The 18,779-nt window shown below is 36.2% G+C and overlaps 3 protein-coding genes across 3 annotated transcripts; all 3 read left to right on the top strand.

Annotated features, from left to right (window-relative positions):
• The first annotated feature begins 147 nt into the window (after window positions 1-147).
• On the top strand, window positions 148-2,896 carry LOC131650319 (uncharacterized). Its single transcript, XM_058920032.1, has 11 exons — window positions 148-215; window positions 302-383; window positions 597-841; window positions 1,113-1,240; window positions 1,328-1,418; window positions 1,495-1,651; window positions 1,742-1,800; window positions 1,999-2,119; window positions 2,201-2,272; window positions 2,592-2,651; window positions 2,732-2,896. The coding sequence occupies exons 1-11, from the start codon at window positions 148-150 to the stop codon at window positions 2,894-2,896; spliced, it is 1,248 nt and encodes a 415-aa protein (XP_058776015.1).
• Window positions 2,897-9,077: 6,181 nt separating this feature from the next.
• On the top strand, window positions 9,078-10,597 carry LOC131650318 (uncharacterized). Its single transcript, XM_058920031.1, has 2 exons — window positions 9,078-9,936; window positions 10,020-10,597. The coding sequence occupies exons 1-2, from the start codon at window positions 9,078-9,080 to the stop codon at window positions 10,595-10,597; spliced, it is 1,437 nt and encodes a 478-aa protein (XP_058776014.1).
• A 6,946-nt stretch (window positions 10,598-17,543) lies between these two features.
• Window positions 17,544-18,386, top strand: LOC131650317 (uncharacterized). Its single transcript, XM_058920030.1, has 3 exons — window positions 17,544-17,572; window positions 17,678-17,888; window positions 17,982-18,386. Exons 1-3 carry the CDS (start codon window positions 17,544-17,546, stop codon window positions 18,384-18,386), a joined length of 645 nt encoding a protein of 214 aa, XP_058776013.1.
• Window positions 18,387-18,779: the final 393 nt, after the last annotated feature.

Here is an 18,779-nt window from a genome sequence, read left to right as displayed (position 1 = left end):
CATAATTGATTTATGTTTAGATACATCTATCATATAAGAAAAGTCTACCATTTGAGCAATTCTTAGGCTATCCACATCAGCATCTGTTCCATGGTTAATCCACATCAGCTTTGGCGGTTAATACTGAATTTTTGATCATTCATCTGCATGGTGGGCTGCGGCAGTTATTGCTGTGGGAGTTTCACCCTCCCAGCTTCTCATGCTGTTGCAGTTATGTAAGGTCCATCATTGTGTGCCTATCCACGTTCCAAACTGCACAATTGCAGTAATTACCTGTTTAAATGGTTTGTCTATTTATCAGTGATTTCATTCTTCTCTTTCCATGCTTGCTAACTTCTGCGGTTATCATTCAGTGCAGTGTGAATTTGCATTATCATGTCAAGGCCTGTTGAGAGAATAGCAGAGATCAATGATGGAAAAGAGCTTTAGAAGATTGTTGTTAGGATACACCACAGATGGAATGTTGTCTCCAACAACAAGGAACATTTTGAAATGATCTTTGTTGACAAATTGGTGATTACCCTGTTTATGTTTCAGTATGTTTATCATTTACCTATGTTTGTATAGTTTGAATCATTTTTTGGTTTCTGGCGCAGGGAGATGATATTCATGTTGTTGTTCCAGCACCGCACGTGTCGGTGTTCACCGAAAAATGCTTATTAGGGCATACTTATACTGTATCTAATTTTAAGGTGGTGCCTTATGTTCTGGCGTTCAGGGCATCAGGACACAAATATATGATCAAGTTTACTGCTGGAACGTCTGTTCTTGATGAAGACAAACATGAGATACCCCCGAAATCGATTTTATTTACAAGTTTTTCGGACATCATAACAGGGAGGTTTGACAAACATGTTCTGATTCGTGAGTATAGTTTTTGGCTGTTTTATTATCTCATGTTTTGATGCATTTTAGCCGTGTGAAATTAATAAATTTATTTCAGATGTCGTTGGAATGGTGGATAGTATTGGTTATGCACCGACTGAGTCGGGCGCAAAGAAGCAGCAAATTAGCATGATGTTGCGTGACCACATGATTGTTTTTTTTATACATTAGACTACCTGATATATGAATCATGTTATATATCTTAATGTGTTGTGATCATGGTTTAGCAACAACATGTTGAACTGTACTCTGTGGGAATCATACGCGGATCAGTTCATCAAGTTTAACAAAGTTAGGGTTGCTGCATCACTCCCTACAGTTGTGTTGCTTCAATATGCCAAAGTAAAGGAAGAAGGTTATTCCATGACTTATTTTTTAAATTAATACTAAAACTACAAAATCTGTGATAAATATATTGACAAGGTATAATTTGAATTTGCAGGAAAGTATCCTCTGTCTGTGACAAACACCTACAATGTGACCCTTTTATGTGTTGATGCTGATTTTCCTGTCATGAAAGACTTTATTGATAGGTATGTTGACAGTGTCATCCACTATGTGCAATTATTTTTTTCATGTATGAATTTGATAATGATCCATGCTCTGCAGAATGCCTGAGGAGAGCAGGGTAACCCTGTCTGAACAACTCGGAGGGAATTCCCAATATTCCTCCCAAAGCTCTGAAAATCAACAGCTGACTCCTGTGCAAAAATTGTTCTCAAAGGTTGTTGTTTTGCCTATTGCTGAGATTATTCAACTTACGGATGTATGTCTTTCTATTTTCCTATATTATCATAATTATAACCTCATCATTTAGTGCGTCACTTATTTCTGATTTTGGCTGCTATTTGCCCAGGTTACATTTTGTGCTACTGTCGCTACAACAAAATTATTAGTAGCGTCTCCGTTTGGATGGTACTATCGTGCCTGTCATATGTGTCAATCTATAGCGCGTGGGGACAGCCCCCCCTTTGAGTGTGAAGCTGGTCATGAAACCATGGCTGAAGTCCTTAGGTTTTAGTTGTTCTCACCTAATATATGTTGTTTCTGTCGTGTTTGTGATGTTTCTATGTTGTCTGTTTTTTTAACGGAACGACTTCTTGTGATGTTCAGGTATAAGATTGAGATTGAGGTTACTCATGGGGGCAAAAGCTGCAATTTTGTTTTCTGGAACAGAGAATGTGAAATGTTGTTGGGTTTATCTGCATCCCAACTTCGTAACACTATGATTCAGGTTATATTTATATTGTGCAGACGAATTAGAATGTACTTTCCGATACTCTGTGTACACTAATATGGCCAGTTGTTTAAATAGGGTGGAATTACTGATCCATTGGACTTTCCGTTAGCACTTGATCAGTTGTTGAAGTTGGAAATGGCTATGAAGGTTAAGTGGCATCCACGCTGGAAGAACTGTTCCGTCGTTATGATTATAAAAAATGATCCTATTATCCAGCAACTTAAGTAAAAATGGGGAACAGATGAGGTCAGCTCTTATAAACTGACATTTGGTTTATAAAAGAGGACTTCATATTATAACAATTTTTTGCCTGATTTTGATTTTCTTTGGAAAATTCTCAAGGAACTTATTCCAATCCAAACTGCCATACCTGAGACTTTGGAGGTAGAAATTTTAAACTGTGTATGCATTTTTTTCCTTTTCCTGTGATTATATTATACTGAAAACTGTGTTTAACTATATATAGATTAAAGAGAGTGTTGATGAGGCTAAAACAGATGCCAATGAAGACTCTGAATTGGTTACAGTAAGTTTCACTGCAACACACTTACCTACTTACATTTATATCAATATTCCTAACTAATAGTCTTCATCGTGGCCTTGCAGGACCTGGAAATTACATCTGAGCACAAGCCTGATGCTGTCACACCTGGTGGTAAGAGGCATCTTCCTGCTACATCAAGTGAATCCACTGATTTGGACGGATTACATGATGGAGAACTGTCATCAAACAAGCTAAAGAAGATAATTAAAATGGAGAAGATTGATTAGATCTATTGTTATTTCGTGTGTGTTTTGTTTAGGTGTTTGTTATAAAAACTGGATGTTAGTTTCCTTTGCTTTTAATCATGTGTGTGATTTCGTTTTCTGTAATAATTAGTGCATGGATGCTGGCTATGTGCTTCTGTTATGTTCATTTTGATTTAAGAATTATCTATGGTTTGTGTGTCTTATTATATTCAAATGATTCAAATTCAACTACATATTATATATATTATTATTAATTATTTTGATTCTTTTCGAACATATATCGAACATTCCATTTTAACTGTACCTTACAATATAAACCTTTTTTTATTCTTTTTATTATTTCATATCGATCCGAAGTTGACCGTGATATACTAATGAATATTCTACTGCATGTAGTTACAATAATCATGTCGCAAAGAATGGTTTGTTTGGATTAGCAAAACCTAAGCTTTCTGTCATTACATTGTAAACTAAAACATTGATTGTGCCTCACAAACAAACACCAGAACTTTTAACATTTGACTATGTTAACTATCAATAAATAATTTTATGTCTGATCTTAGTATAATGTTGATACAATATTATGGGACAGATTTCATTTTAACTAACAGCATATCAGATGGGATTAATAGAATATAATAGGAGAACTTCAAAAATTTGTCCCGAAAACGATTATACATTAGATCTTCTAATGGTCACAATATTACTGTGTTCCCATTTTGGTTAAAGTGCTTACAAAATAACATGTAGCAGAATATATATAACACAATGTACCAAAATAACATTCCGAACATATAATATAACCATTAAAATTCAGGTATAGTACAGGGTTAGCTAATAGCAACAGTTTCTTCATTGTCTTTCAACCTTCACATAGATATACAGAGAGAATCGCAACATACTCCAAGCTATTGTATCCCCATTACGCAGGTTAAGAGATTTGGCGAATTCGTACCATCCTAGGGCCATGTACTTTTCATATGGCTGGGGTATTCCCTTTCTGTTAGCTTTGTGAACCTGACAGGTAACAATGTTCTTCGTCCTCACATCCAGCAGGTTAATTTCATCTTGAAAGCGACGGAGACATCTTTTGGCGATTTCCTTAGGGAAATGCTGCATACAGGAAATAAGGAAACTATTAACATTATATACTATTTACATTTTCAATAACATGATGCTCATATTCAAATATCTCCTTACCATTACATTCTGCTGTGTAGATTTAGCATTTGTAATATGGGTGTTCCAGAAAAAAATTTGAGCCCCTGTAGAACTGTCTACAGTAATGTCTGTACCCACCTTTGCTTTTTTCACCGCTTTACCCTTTTGTTTCTTACCCTCTTTTGATCCACTTGCTTCACCAACTTCTGTAACTTTGATTTCATTTGTGTTAATGTCTGTTGATTCCTCTTTTACCTTTATAGGTCCTGCATTGGGATTGCTTTTAACACTTGCGCTATTTTGTGTGCCAACATCAACATTCGACACAACACGACCAGGGATGACATTGCGCTGTTTATTCCTGCGTTTTCTTTCCACCTTAGGATCGTACCCTGTTTCCTTTACCAATTCTTCTATGATTTCCATTGCCTGATCATCGCTGTTTCAACATCAAATATGGATTAAAAACGAACCGCATATGAAGCATTCTTTACTAAGCAATAGTCATATACCGAGCAACGACGGGCTATACAATCCAACAATAAAAAACCACAATAGTCATTCAGTCGCATTTGATTTCTTGACAAATATCACACATAATACAACATTAAAGTATATTAATACTACACCCATCACTAAATGTTGTTAACTGTTATTACCACACTACCATATTTTGTATACCAATATACCCTATTTTGTACGGCAAAGCAAAGGTGAAATAAAATTAACTGCTCATACCTGAAATCATTTTCATCATCAGAGGGAATCCGCACAGAAGGACCACCGTGTGAAGATGCCATTGTCGAAAACCCTAAACGCAAGCAGTTGCAATGCTAAACTTCTATTCAGTGCAATAGGAAACAAGTACTTGGTACATGCAGAGAGTGGGTTAACTGTTCAGTTTCTATTTACTTATAATATTAGTTTTTACTTAAAGTCTTTTTAAAATAGTAACACATCCATCAAATAAAATATTATAAATAACCTGTATAGATTAAATTAAATACATTTAACACACACAACAGTTATAAGGGAGGGATAAGTGGTAATTTAAATCTATAACTATCATTCTATTCATATTCAGTTCCAACTTCATATATATTCAAGTATGAAAGAAAAATTAAAATCAACACTGCATTCATGACATTTTAACCCACCAATTCCCCTTCAATTGGAAACTGTAAACTTTTAGTATTCAAAGCCATGAAGTAGCATGCTATACACCTCATATTGTGTGCATAAATCTATACAAATCAATCTTATTTGTAGTATTATTATTCATCCTACTTTTGTGTTTGTGATGGTAACAGATGTTGTTAAAAACACTGCTCCTCAAACATCCATTGCAAGAAAGAGGAGAAAGCTTATTCTTAAAGCAAAGAGGGATTATCGAAACCGTGTCAGATCAAGCAACCTCACTTCCCATTTAAATCATAATTTTACATCCTCTGCAACATATGAAACCACTATTGAAACGACTATGGCTAGAAAGAGAAGGAAGATAATATTGGATAACAGAAAAAGATTGAGAAATTTGTTCAATACTGAAGTTAGTAGGGTTCAAAATACAAACAACATTGTTAGTCAAAGTCAGAACATGGATCATGCATCTACTTCAAATTATAATATGTCAAGTCAGTCCATGGAACATCCATCTACCTCAAATCATAATATGTCTGTTGGATCTCATTATCAGGACAATGATGACTCCAACTCTGACAATAATTTAAATTCTTCTAATAGTTCCGACTATGACGAAGATTCAGTCCCGGCACAATTACAGGAGGCCCATCTTCAAGGTATTTCCATATCATACACTGATAACCAAATGATGTACACTTCTTCTGTTAATCGACATATTCAGTATTGTGCTTTCTTCTTTCAGAATATTACGATATTGGCGACCAAAATTATGAATGCGCACACTGCCAATCATGTATGTGGTACCAAGAAAAAGTGAATAGACACGAAATTACAGCAACTCCTCGCTTTTATCGTTGCTGCCGTGGAGGAAAAATTGTTCTCCCGTTCCTTGAACAACCTCCACAGGTGTTGCAAGATCTTCTATTTAATAAAACATATTCAGATAGTAAAAACTACCAGGCTAACATACGAACATACAACGCAATGTTCTCCTTCACTTCCCCTGGAATGAAGTTTGACACAACATACTCTAAAAGAGGAGGACCCCCTACTTTGAGACTGCAGGGTCAGACCTGTCATCGAATTGGTACACTACTGCCAGAAACCGGGCAACCTCCGCAATATGCTCAATTATACATCTATGACACGGACAATGAAGTTGAACACAAAATAAAATGTTTCAAGTAAGCTTACTCAGACATAATTACACAATTGTTTTATAAAAATATTTTGTTAAACTATTTATTTATGACTGCGAAAAATAAACAGGGACAACAAAGGCATCGAGCGCCCGATTGTCAATAAGCTCAAGATGATGTTAGATGAGCACAATGTTCATGCCAAAGCTTTTAGAATGGCAAAGGATGTTTTAAGGACAAGTTCTTTCACAGATTTAAAACTCAGGCTTATTTCTGATAGATCCGAAGATGGTCGTGTTTACAACAAACCTACTGTCTCAGAAGTGGCTGCACTCATTGTGGGAGACATTGATTCTGCTGATAAAAGGGACATCTTAATTCAGCGTCGCAATGGTGGTTTGCAACGAATAGATGAGTTTCACCCAGCATATTTGGCTTATCAGTATCCTCTTATATTTCCTTATGGGGAAGATGGTTACAGGAAAAATATAATGCACAGATATCGCCATGAAACTGAGGTCACTAGGAGAAACCGTCAAAGCATTAAGGATTGGTTTTCTTACCGGTTACAACAACGTCGCAAAGAGGCCAAAACACTACTTTACTCAAGACGCCTATTTCAACAATTCTTAGTCGACGACTATGCTATGATGGAATCCGAACGACTGAATTGGTTGAGAGATAATCAATCGAAGTTAAGAGTGGGCAAATATAATAATTTGACCGCTCAAACTGATGGCGATAGAAGAAACGAACACCAAAAGCGAGGAAAACGAGTTGTTCTGCCATCAACATTTGTTGGTAGCAAGAGATATATGGATCAACTATATTTTGACGGTATGGTCATTTCAAGTCGATTGGGATTCCTTGATTTATTTGTTACTTTTACCTGCAACCCAAATTAGCCTGAAATTAAAAGAGCATTGTCAGGAACAGGTCTACAACCCCATGATAGGCCAGATATCATTTCAAAAGTTTTCAAAATAAAGTTTGATACCCTCATGGATGATATTACAAAACACCATGTCGTTGGAAAAGTGATTGCATGTAAGTTGTTTCATTTAATTATACTACTTTTCAATCATGTGTCTGTGTAGTACCAAAATATTACATCAAACTAACTTTCAATTTAATAGATATGTACACCATTGAATTCCAAAAGCGGGGATTGCCACATGCTCACATCTTGATATTCCTACACCCTCAGAGCAAATACCCAACACCATCTGACATAGACAAGATCATTTCTGCTGAAATTCCCGACCCGACTGTTCATCCCAATTTATACAAATTGGTTAAGGCACATATGATGCATGGACCATGTGGCCTTGCGCGCGTGACCTCACAATGTATGAAGAATGGACGATGTTCTAAATACTATCCCAAAAAGTTTATTGAACACACTATTGTTGATGCAGAGGGATATCCACTGTATAGGAGAAGATCAAAAGCCTTCACTATTGAAAAAAATGGTATCACCTTGGACAACAGACATGTGGTTCCATATAACACCAGATTTCTTATGAAATACCAGGCACATATAAACATGGAATGGTGTAATCAGAGTACTTCCATAAAATATCTTTTCAAATATATCAATAAAGGCTATGACAGAATAACAGCAGCAGTTTCAACAAATAGCAATCAACCTGTTGATGAAATCCAACAATATCTCGACTGCAGGTATGTCTCTCCTAGTGAAGCATGCTGGCGCATTTACTCTTACAATATTCATGGCAGAAAACCAGCTGTGGAACGTATGTTCTATCATTTGGTTGGGGAGAAACCTATATACTATACAGATTATGCACGCATGGAAAATGTGCTGGAAACTGCAAGTGTGACTGAATCAATGTTTACTGCATGGCTGGTGGCAAATGCTAAATATGAAGAGGCACAAAAATTAACTTATGGTCAATTTGTCTCAAAGTTTGTTTATCACAAAAAACAGAGAGAATGGAAACCGCGGAAAAAAGGCTTCACCATTGGACGTCTCATATGGGTTCCCCCAACAACTGGTGAACTGTTTTACCTACGCATGATGTTGACAGTGGCAAAAGGACCAACAACTTATGAGGAAATCAGGACCGTGGATAACATCCAGTATGATACATTCAAAGATGCATGCTTTGCAATGGGATTTCTTGAAGACGACAAAGAATACATAGCTGCTATAAAGGAGGCAAGTCATTGGGGGACTGGTCATTTTCTTCGAAAACTATTTGTTATCATGCTTTTGTCTGGTGTTGTTAATCGCCCTGCACATGTTTGGGAACAAACTTGGCTCCTATTATCTGATGGTGTCTTACATACACAAAGAACATTGGCTGCAAATCCAGGTTTGTTAGACATAATAAAATAGCAAACAACACAATTTCTTAATAACAACCTACAGATGACTTACCAACAGTATTATAAGTCAATTTCTCATATCAATGCAGAATTGGTCCTCACACAAGAAGAGTTACAAAATTTGACTTTAATAGAAATTGAGAAACTGCTTCAAGCAAATAGAAGGACACTAAAGGATTTTAGTCCTATTCCATATCCGGATGCTTATGTTCTTGAACAGTTGGGAAACAGGCTCATATATGATGAGCGTAATTATGATACAGCGTCACTGAACTCGGAATTTGAAAATCTGTTTGCTGCACTTACAGGTAACTATTGCGTCAATTAAATTCATTTTATTTTACGCTTTGAAATTCTATGAATCAATTATTTTAACACTATTCTACCCTCAATATTATGTTCCTAAGATGAGCAAAGAGGTATTTATGAAAAAAATCATCCACGCTGTGGAGTCTCAGAAACCTGTCGTTTTCTTCCTTCATGGTTATGGTGGTATCGGAAAGACATATATGTGGAGAACACTCGCAACAGCTTTAAGATCAAAACACGATATATGTTTAACTGTTGCAACTAGCGGTATAGCATCATTGTTACTCCCAAGAGGTAGAACTGCACATTCAAAGTTCAGGATACCGGTACCAACTATGGACAATTCTACTTGCAAGGTTGAATTAAAAGATGATGTTGCAGACATGTTACGACAGACAAAGCTTATAATATGGGATGAGGCACCAATGGCGCATAAGTATGCAATAGAATCGCTTGACAGAACTTTGAAAGATGTTATGAGTGCAAACAAAAATTCAACTGATGTATTCGGTGGAAAGGTTGTTGTTTTCGGTGGCGATTTCAGACAGAATTTACCTGTCGTCCCCAGAGGCAGTCGTTCCGATATTGTACACTGTGCCATAAATGCATCTTACATATGGCATTCAGTTGAGATATTAACATTGACAAGAAACATGCGGCTACGAACAGGATCAACACAGACTGACAAAAATGAGATAGCACAGTTTTCAGATTGGCTTTTAAGAATAGGAGAGGGCCGAATATCTGAGCCTAATGACGGCACCGCCGAAATCAACATACCACCTGATATTCTGATAACAGAATTCGATGATCCAATTGTGGCCATTGTCAATACCACATACCCTGATTTCATAAATAATTTCCAATGTGTTGATTACCTTAAAAGTCGAGCGATATTGGCCTCTACACTGGAGATTGTTGATCAGATCAATGACCATATACTTAACTTAATGCCAGGTTAAGCAACAAAAATATATAATTTAATGGATTATATTAATCGATTTTATGCTTTTACTAATTCTGTTCAGTCAACAATGCAGGAGAGATTCGTGACTACTACAACGCAAATTCAGTTGACAAGTCTGAGATTCATGACCCAGCCGTAGTTGATATCCTCACGCCAGAATTTCTAAGTTCCCTCCGAACATCAGGTTTGCCAAACCATCACTTAAAACTAAAGGTTGGGACACCTATAATGCTCATGAGAAATATAGATCAATCAGAAGGTTTGTGTGACGGCACAGGGCTGTGTATAACAAAGATGGCAGCCCATGTACTCGAGGCTTCAATAATGGGTGGTAAAGGTTTGAGAAATTTGGTTTACATACCTCGAATGGACATGTCACCATCCCAATCACCATGGCCATTCAAACTGAATAGGAGACAGTTCCCTATTATAGTTTCCTATTCTATGACAATCAACAAATCACAGGGACAGTCGTTGGATAACGTTGGTTTGTACTTACCAAAAGATGTATTCACACATGGCCAGATTTATGTCGCATTGTCAAGAGTAACAACAAAAAAGGGAATCAAAATATTGATACATGATGAAGAAAAGAAATTCAGGGGGAAAACTATAAATGTTGTGTATAAAGAAGTTTTTAACAATGTCTAAGTTTTAAAAATTAATCACAGTAAATCTGTAACAGCAATAATATATATTACTAACGGCATATTAGTAATGCAAGTAACAGCAGTAATATATATTACTAACAGCATATTAGTAATGCAAGTAACAGAAGTAATATATTTATAGCATAACATCTAAATACCAAAATCTTATATATTAATATAAAGGTGGAGCTAAGTCCACCAGGGAATTACAAAATGTTTAATAGATAGATACTTATAACAAACTTTTACATCATTTTTCAATTTTTCAACATTGTTACAAGTATCTCCTTGCTGACGGGATCCTTAACGCTGAAACCCATAGAGTCTCCATCAAGCAAGCACCTTTCCTTGGCAAATTTGTACCAACCACGCCCTAAGAACATCTGACCCTTTGCGGTATGATGAACTTCACATTCATACTTGACTTCTCTTTCCCAGTCAACCAAATCTACAAACCTTGCTCCATGGAGCCAGCGACTTGCCACAACATGCTCAGGAATTTCCTGCAATATTAATATAAAACAACATTAGATTATCCCATTAACTGATAGGGAAAGACAATAAGCTTAAAACGAACAATAACTTACAAGAAGACATGACTGAGCCATCTTCCCATTGGCCACATCTTGCTTCCAGATACAATATCGTAACTTAGCAGGCTGCTCTGCATGGCAACTAACATCCTCACCATCAGGTTCTTGGCATCTGAAACATAATACAGACAAACAACATGGTCAATAAATAAATGTGTTATCAAACATTCTAAATTCAAGCATAAAAATGTATACTCAACATAAGCTAATTCAAACATACACAGAGTTATCAGAAGTGACAGCTTTCCACACAGCCATTTGGTTCACTTGGTTCACCGAGTTTTCTTCACCTGCATGCAACCATATATAACATTTAAATTCAAAATGTAACAGAACCACCTTTCAAATGACATGTTTACCTTTACCTCTCATTGCTTGATCAACTATTCCTTCCATCTTTTCAGAAGTTCACAGATTACACTATTGGTTGCAGAGTAACGATGACTGCTTCAGTTTTTAGTGCTTTCAAACTTCCTACACATTACTTATATAACACTCTAAATGGACTCTTCACATACCTGCAACTTTTCCACCGTCCAATAGAATTCAATGCAATTGTTAATTAGTCTTCTTTGCATTTACATCACTTCAAAACAGTTTTCATTTTATTTATATTCCTCACGAAAAACATTAACTGCCCATAATCCAATTGATCTTTCACATCCCAATATAATATAACACATTACAACTATTTTATAACCAATTAATATTATCATACTACTCTTTAACATATACTATTAAAATGAAGTTTCAACTATTCATAAGTCCATTGTTGTATGTTCACCATTTAGATTTAATAGCCTACCATTTATAGGACCCATACCCCTACTTATACCAACAATAATGAAATTAGGAACCCTATTCTGATCAATTTTGATAGAAATCTTGTTCAATACTTATAATAAGCAATACTTAATTTAAAAACAGATTGGTAATAAATTTTGCATATAAAACCATGGCAGATTTGGCACATTCGATGAAACTTACAACCAAAATTGATAATATTTAATTTAAAACCATACATAGTACCATAATTGTTAATCTTTGTTCACATCCACCATTACAACCAAAAAAACAAAACGATAATTCCCATACAAACCAAACTGCCAAAAAACGGTCCTATACATCCACCACAAACATTGCCTAACCAACAGCTCTATCAACGATCACCACTGCGCTCCACTGTTACCATAATATCTAACACTGGCGGGTAATAAATCACAAAGTGCACTTTATCTCCTTCTTTCAATTCAGCTGCCCTTACATAGTCAAACCATTCTCCATACAAATATGTTTCATTTTTTTTTGGCCTCTTCTTCACATTGCACTCATATGGGTACCCGTTGTCCATATCATAGAGGGTAATCTTTGACATTCCAGCAAGTCCACATTTGTCTACTATTTCTGCAGGAATATGCTGCACTCATTTACAGACAATATCAGTTACATTACTTCTGTGTATAACACCATTGTGCCAACAACTATAGACTTTGAACACTGCTTACCATAACATTCGAGCAAAACTTCTTTACATCATGAACTTCACGAGTCCAGTACGCTTCTTCCAGCTCCTCTTGTATAGGACTCATTTCCCTGAAATTAACACCACATTTACATCACAATGCCAACACAACACCATCAATATACCTATAACTATAATATATTCCCTATCACTTATAAATAAACTTTACCTCTCACTATCAGAAGATATCATTATGTATTCATTCAAATCAGCAGTATCTGATAATCCCACAGAACTTCCTATCCCATCTCCATCATTCCTTCAACACAATAACATACAAACTATTCATTAAACTAAGTTGTAACACATTATTCGGGAAACACATTCAATTTTGTGGAGGTTAAATGGGATTCAATGCAAAAAAAAAAAAGATTACCCTTTATTTTCGACAACACTGGCAGCCTCTACAGAAACTTTACCAGCATCTTCGACACGATTCAATCTTTCATGTTGTTTCTTCCATTCCTCCATAACATCCTCATTCTCATGTGACCCACTCAGTATCCTCTCAACTGTGAGCCGCTTCCATGGTGTTTGCAACTCCAACCGATCGGGTGAACTGGAATCAAAACAACATTGCGACCTCTAAATGGATGAATATCTTATAATAAACTCTGCAAACAACATAAACAGTAACACATGCACATACCTCATTCGGAGAGGATACCTTCTTGGCTGTGACATTTTGTTCTTCAAACTTATCACCGAACCCTGCGTTTGTTAAAGCAACAATGCCAAAGACAGACTTAAGAAGACACAACCTTTGCGTTTGTTACAACAACAATGCCAAAGACAGACTTAAGAAGACACAACCTTTGATTGCCAACATGTTGAAAAGTTATGAAGTGCAACATTTCTTTAATTTTAAATGCCAACGTTATGTAACAATAACAATAATAGGATTCTTATGTGGGCCTATTAACATATTAGGTCTAACAATAAAATTAGGTTTTCTGCACCAAGGCTAACCATCTAAGGCCCAATAAACTTTAATGTCCTATTAACTTACATATATTAACCAACTATAAGGCCCAACATATATTTTTAACCTATTTAAATTATTTTACCTTATTATATGAACACACACATATATATTCATTTTCCCTATTTTATTAAAGTGCCCTAAAACCCAATGCGCAAGACCGACGGGTACCCGTGCGAATGCACGGGTAAGACACTAGTTTATGTAAAAGTAATTTGAATAATAAATTACGGTATAAAAATCATCCATAATCAATTCTGAAGGCAGAAGTTACAAATTCTAGCTTCAAGTAGAATTAATGGTGTGTTTGGAAACACAGTCCACTGTCATCACCACTAGGGCTGTTATCGGTCCGGGCCGGTCCGGATATCAAGGGTCCCGAGAGTCAGACCAAAGTTCTTATCGATAAATCGGGACCGGACCATAATAGTGACGGTCCAAAAAAAGTAACCCAAATCGGATCGAATCATTCGGGTAAACCGAAACCGGACCAAATTATTGGATGAAAGTCTTGTGGAACCGAGATTGGACTGATTTTAATAGGATGGATACCCGGTCCACCCGAAATAATTGAATTTTTTAAATATTTCCATAATTCCAATTTTTCTTAAATTATATTCACTTTTAATATAATAATGTTGAAAAAAAATACTGAATACATACCAAATAAATAACATAGCATATTAACATTACACTTCAAAATAAGATGTTCAAAAAAGGATTACAAAACATTGTTCAAAATAAGATTTGCCACCCACAAATATTCTTCAAGCATTGTTTTTAAAAGAACTACAAAATAAGATTACAATTTTTCTTGCCTCAGAACAATGTCATCATTGGCATAAAATATTTTCAAGCTACAGTTGTAGAAGCAGCGACATTCGGATCCTCACCAAAATGATACGATAAAGGTTCATCTTGTGGTTTTTCAAGAACACTAGTAGTGTAGCCCTTTTTGATTCCATACCTCTCTTTCACCCAATCACCCCCACAAACAACCATTTCAACCGTCTTAGTTTTTATCGAAGATCGTTTAGGATCAATAATCCTCTTACCAACACTAAAAGTTGCTTCAGAAGCAACAGTGATCACTGGAACAGTTAGGATATCCTTTGCCAATTTACTAAGAACAGGATACTTGGCTTCATTCCCCATCTATCAAGTTAATGCATCAAACTTTGATTTTTGTGGAACTTTCAATAGAGGCTCCTCAAGATACAATTCAAGATCAGATTTTGAATTACTACTCACAACAGTTTCTAAAAACATCTCAAAACTCCTCCTTACAAACCCAGAACTAGAACCTACTTCAAGGGTTCCAGATACAGGGGATATATCATTTGTTATTCCATAGGTATCATGATAAAATTTGAAGAGAGAATTCAAGTTAGTTGCCAACTCTTCTTCATATTTAGTTGCCAGTCACACAAAATAAGTCTCAGAAATCATCACAGGCAAACAGGCAACATAATTGAGTCAAGATACAATTGAGTCACAACAAATTGGCCTTATAAATCATCACAGGCACACGTGCAAAATAATTTAATCAGAAACAATTGAGTCACACTAAATTGGCCTCAGAAAATCATCATAGGCAGACATGCATCATAATTGAATTAGACACAATTCAGTCACACAGAATTGGCCTCATAAATCATCACAGGCAGACAGGCAAAATAATAGAATCAGAAACAATTCAGTCACAAAAAATTTGCCTCATAAATCATCACAGGCAGACAGACATCAGAATTGAATCAAGACACAATTCAGTCCCACAAAATTGGCCTCATAAATCATCACATAAAGTTGCAACCTAATTAGGCTACCTAATTAAGCAACATAATTAAGCAACCTAATTAAACAACATAATTAAGCAACCTAATTGCCTCAAAATTCATCACAGGCAGAGACAGGCACCAATATAAATCATCATACCTTGGATCTAGAACAGCACCAATAGAAATCAATGTGTTAGACTCGGACCAATATTTGTCAAATTTCACCTTCATCTCACTAGCAAGGGCCTGTAGCTGGGGATTATTAGATATACTTACAGGTTTATCAAGTAAAACCTTAACCCTGTACAGCTCAGCCAAAAACAAGTTAGCAGTAGGGTAAGATGTGGCACTAATAATAGAAGTAACATCAGCAAAAACTTCCAAAAACTTGCAAATATCATGAACATTTTCCCAATCATTTGCATCAGGAAAAAAATTTAGAAATACACCATTTTATTCAGCATATCTAGGCCAGACATCTCTATAATGGTATGCAGTGGACAACATCAACCAAGTGGAGTTCCACCTAGTCTTAGTATCCAACACCTATTTTTTGCCTTCAAGTTGCAACTCATCAATAAATTTCTTGAAAGCTTTGCATCTAGTTTCAGAATTTAATAAGTATTTGACACCATTTCTTATTTTATCAACAGTCTCCTTAATTATATCAAGACCATCTTGAACCAGCAAATTCAAAATGTGTGCATAACATCTCACATGAAACAACTTTCCGTTCAGTGGTAGATTTGTCCTACCAGAATAATCTCTCTTCAACCTAGCAATACAATTATCATTTGCACTAGCATTATCAACATAAATTGATACAGCCTTATCCCTTATACCCCAATCATCCATTGTAACGCCCGAAAATTCGATTACTCGCTTAATCTAGACGTTTGGAGTGTTTAGGAAAATTTTCATATTTTGGGACGATTTAGTCGGTATTAGTTTGAGATAGAGGATCGATATCTAATTGAGATTTTTAATATTTTTAGTATTAGAAATATTATTAGAGTGTCGTGTATTATTTTGGGAATTTTCAGAGCAAATTAAATTAGACCGTAAAATATGAGGTGATAAGTAAATAAGGAGTTTTAATAAAATAATATTTATTTGGGCTTATTGTAAGAGTGTTGCACGTGTGACAGAGTTATGGCCCAAGTGTGGATTTAGTGAGGTAATACTATAGGGTTTAGAAACATTGAGTGCATAACACAAAATTGAGAGAGAGCAAACTAGCAGAAGAGGAAAATTAGGAGAACATAGCAGTACGTGAGGAAGAGATTTTGGGGATTTTCGGTCGGGACGATTTAGAGCAACCTTCGATCCAAAGGTAAAGGTGGGGTTCTTGCTCTATAAATAGGGACATGATGGATTGTATGTGGGTTTGGGAAATTTTAATTGTCTCTATGTTTTCGATTGAATTATCTGTTATGTTTGAAAATTTTGCATGATTTACTGTCTTAAATTTGTGATGCCGAAATTGTTTGATTTGGATTGATTGTTGATGTTATGAAATTATGTATGTGATGGGTTATAAATTTTGTGTTGATAGCGATGAAATTTGTTGGATGAAACTAGAAAAATAATCGTATTAAACTGGAAACTAGAAGAAAAGATTAAGAGACGGGGGCCCCAAGTGGCAGGGACGGACGTCCCAAATGTGTGAGTGGGAGAACCCACATTTACTTGGGTCTGGATGGCTCAACAGAGAGGGACGTGCGCCTTTTATTTTTAAGGGGTGTTACATTAGTGGTATCAAAGCAGGTCGGTCCGTTTGGCCAATTGTCGAGTCGTAGTTAGCTAACAATCGAGTATTGTTAAGTGCTTCTATCTAATTGTTGTTTATGTTGTAGTGCTTAGTTGAGATGGCTGGTAGAAACGATGTTGCGATTGTTGCTGCTTTGGAGGCTATGGCTCAGGCTTTGGCAAATCAGCCAAATGTTGATGAGAATGCTGGATCTCGCAGTTTAGCAACCTTCTAGAGAGAGAATCTGTCGGTCTTCAAGGGCAAGCATGACCCTGATGGCGCATTGGAGTGATTGAAGGAAATTGAGAGGATATTCCGTGTTATGGACTACACTCAAGCGCAGAAGATTCGGTATGGAACTAATATGCTGACAGTCGAAGTTGATGACTGGTGGCTAGAGACTCGCTAGAGATTGGAAGTTGTTGGTGAAGAGATCACTTGGATTATTTTCCACAGAGAGTTTCTGAGGAAGTATTATCCTGAAGATGTTCCGAGTAAGAAGGAGATTGAGCTCCTTGAGCTGAAACAGGGGAATATGTCAGTGATAGAGTATGCTGCAGAGTTCAATGAGTTGGCTAAGTTTTACCCGTATTATGATGGAGCAGGTGCTGAGTTTTCAAAGTGCATCAAGTTTGAGAGCAGATTACGCTCTGAGATCAAGAAAGCTGTTGGGTATTAGAAGATTCGTATCTTTCCTGATTTGGTTGATAGTTGCAGGATTTATGAAGAAGATCATAATGCACATTAAAAAATTGTCAAGGATGGAAAAGGCAAGCAGAACCGTAGCACACCTTATGATGCTCCAGTTGGAAAGGGAAAAGCAGAAGTGACTAATGGCAAGAGAACTAGTGGGGGAGGAGCTCCTGCTAGCGTGGTTTGTTTCAAATGTGGAGAACCTGATCACAAGAGTGATGTGTGTACCGCTGGGGAGAAAAGATGTATTCGTTGTGGTAAGATAGGACCTGTAACTACTGATTGTATGCATAAGGAAGTTATTTGTTTCAACTTTGGTGAAGAAGGGCATTTTAGTAGCAAGTGTCAGAAACTAGAGAGGGAACCAGGCAGTGGAAAAATGTTCGCTTTAGCTGGAACTCAGACAGCTAATGAAGACAGGAATGTCGGAGGTGCGTATTTCATTAGTAATACTTGTAATTACCATCGTTGATTATTGGTGCTGCTAGTTGTTTCGTCGTTCCTGATTGTGTTGAATGATTAGTAGGTTAGATTTAAACCTTGTTGAGTTTGGTCGTTTCGAAGGAATAGCAGTTAGAGTGTTGTCAAACACAACTTGGGGGTCGGAGAGTTGGAAATTAGAACGAAGTTAAAGATGGTGGTATCAGATGAATTTTCGAGGACGAAAATCTTTTAAGTGGGGGAAAGTTGTAACGCCCAGAAATTTGATTACTCGCTTAATCTAGACGTTTGGAGTGTTTAGGGGAATTTTCATATTTTAGGACGATTTAGTCAATATTAGTTCTAGATAGTGGATCGATGACTAATTGAGATTTTTAATATTTTTAGTTTTAGAAATATTATTAGAGTATCATGTATTATTTTG

This window comes from Vicia villosa, linkage group LG2 (assembly GCF_029867415.1).
Source record: "Vicia villosa cultivar HV-30 ecotype Madison, WI linkage group LG2, Vvil1.0, whole genome shotgun sequence".
NCBI classification, from domain to species: domain Eukaryota; kingdom Viridiplantae; phylum Streptophyta; class Magnoliopsida; order Fabales; family Fabaceae; genus Vicia; species Vicia villosa.
Note: the sequence above shows the minus strand (reverse complement) of the source record. Positions and strands in the feature narration are given on the sequence as shown.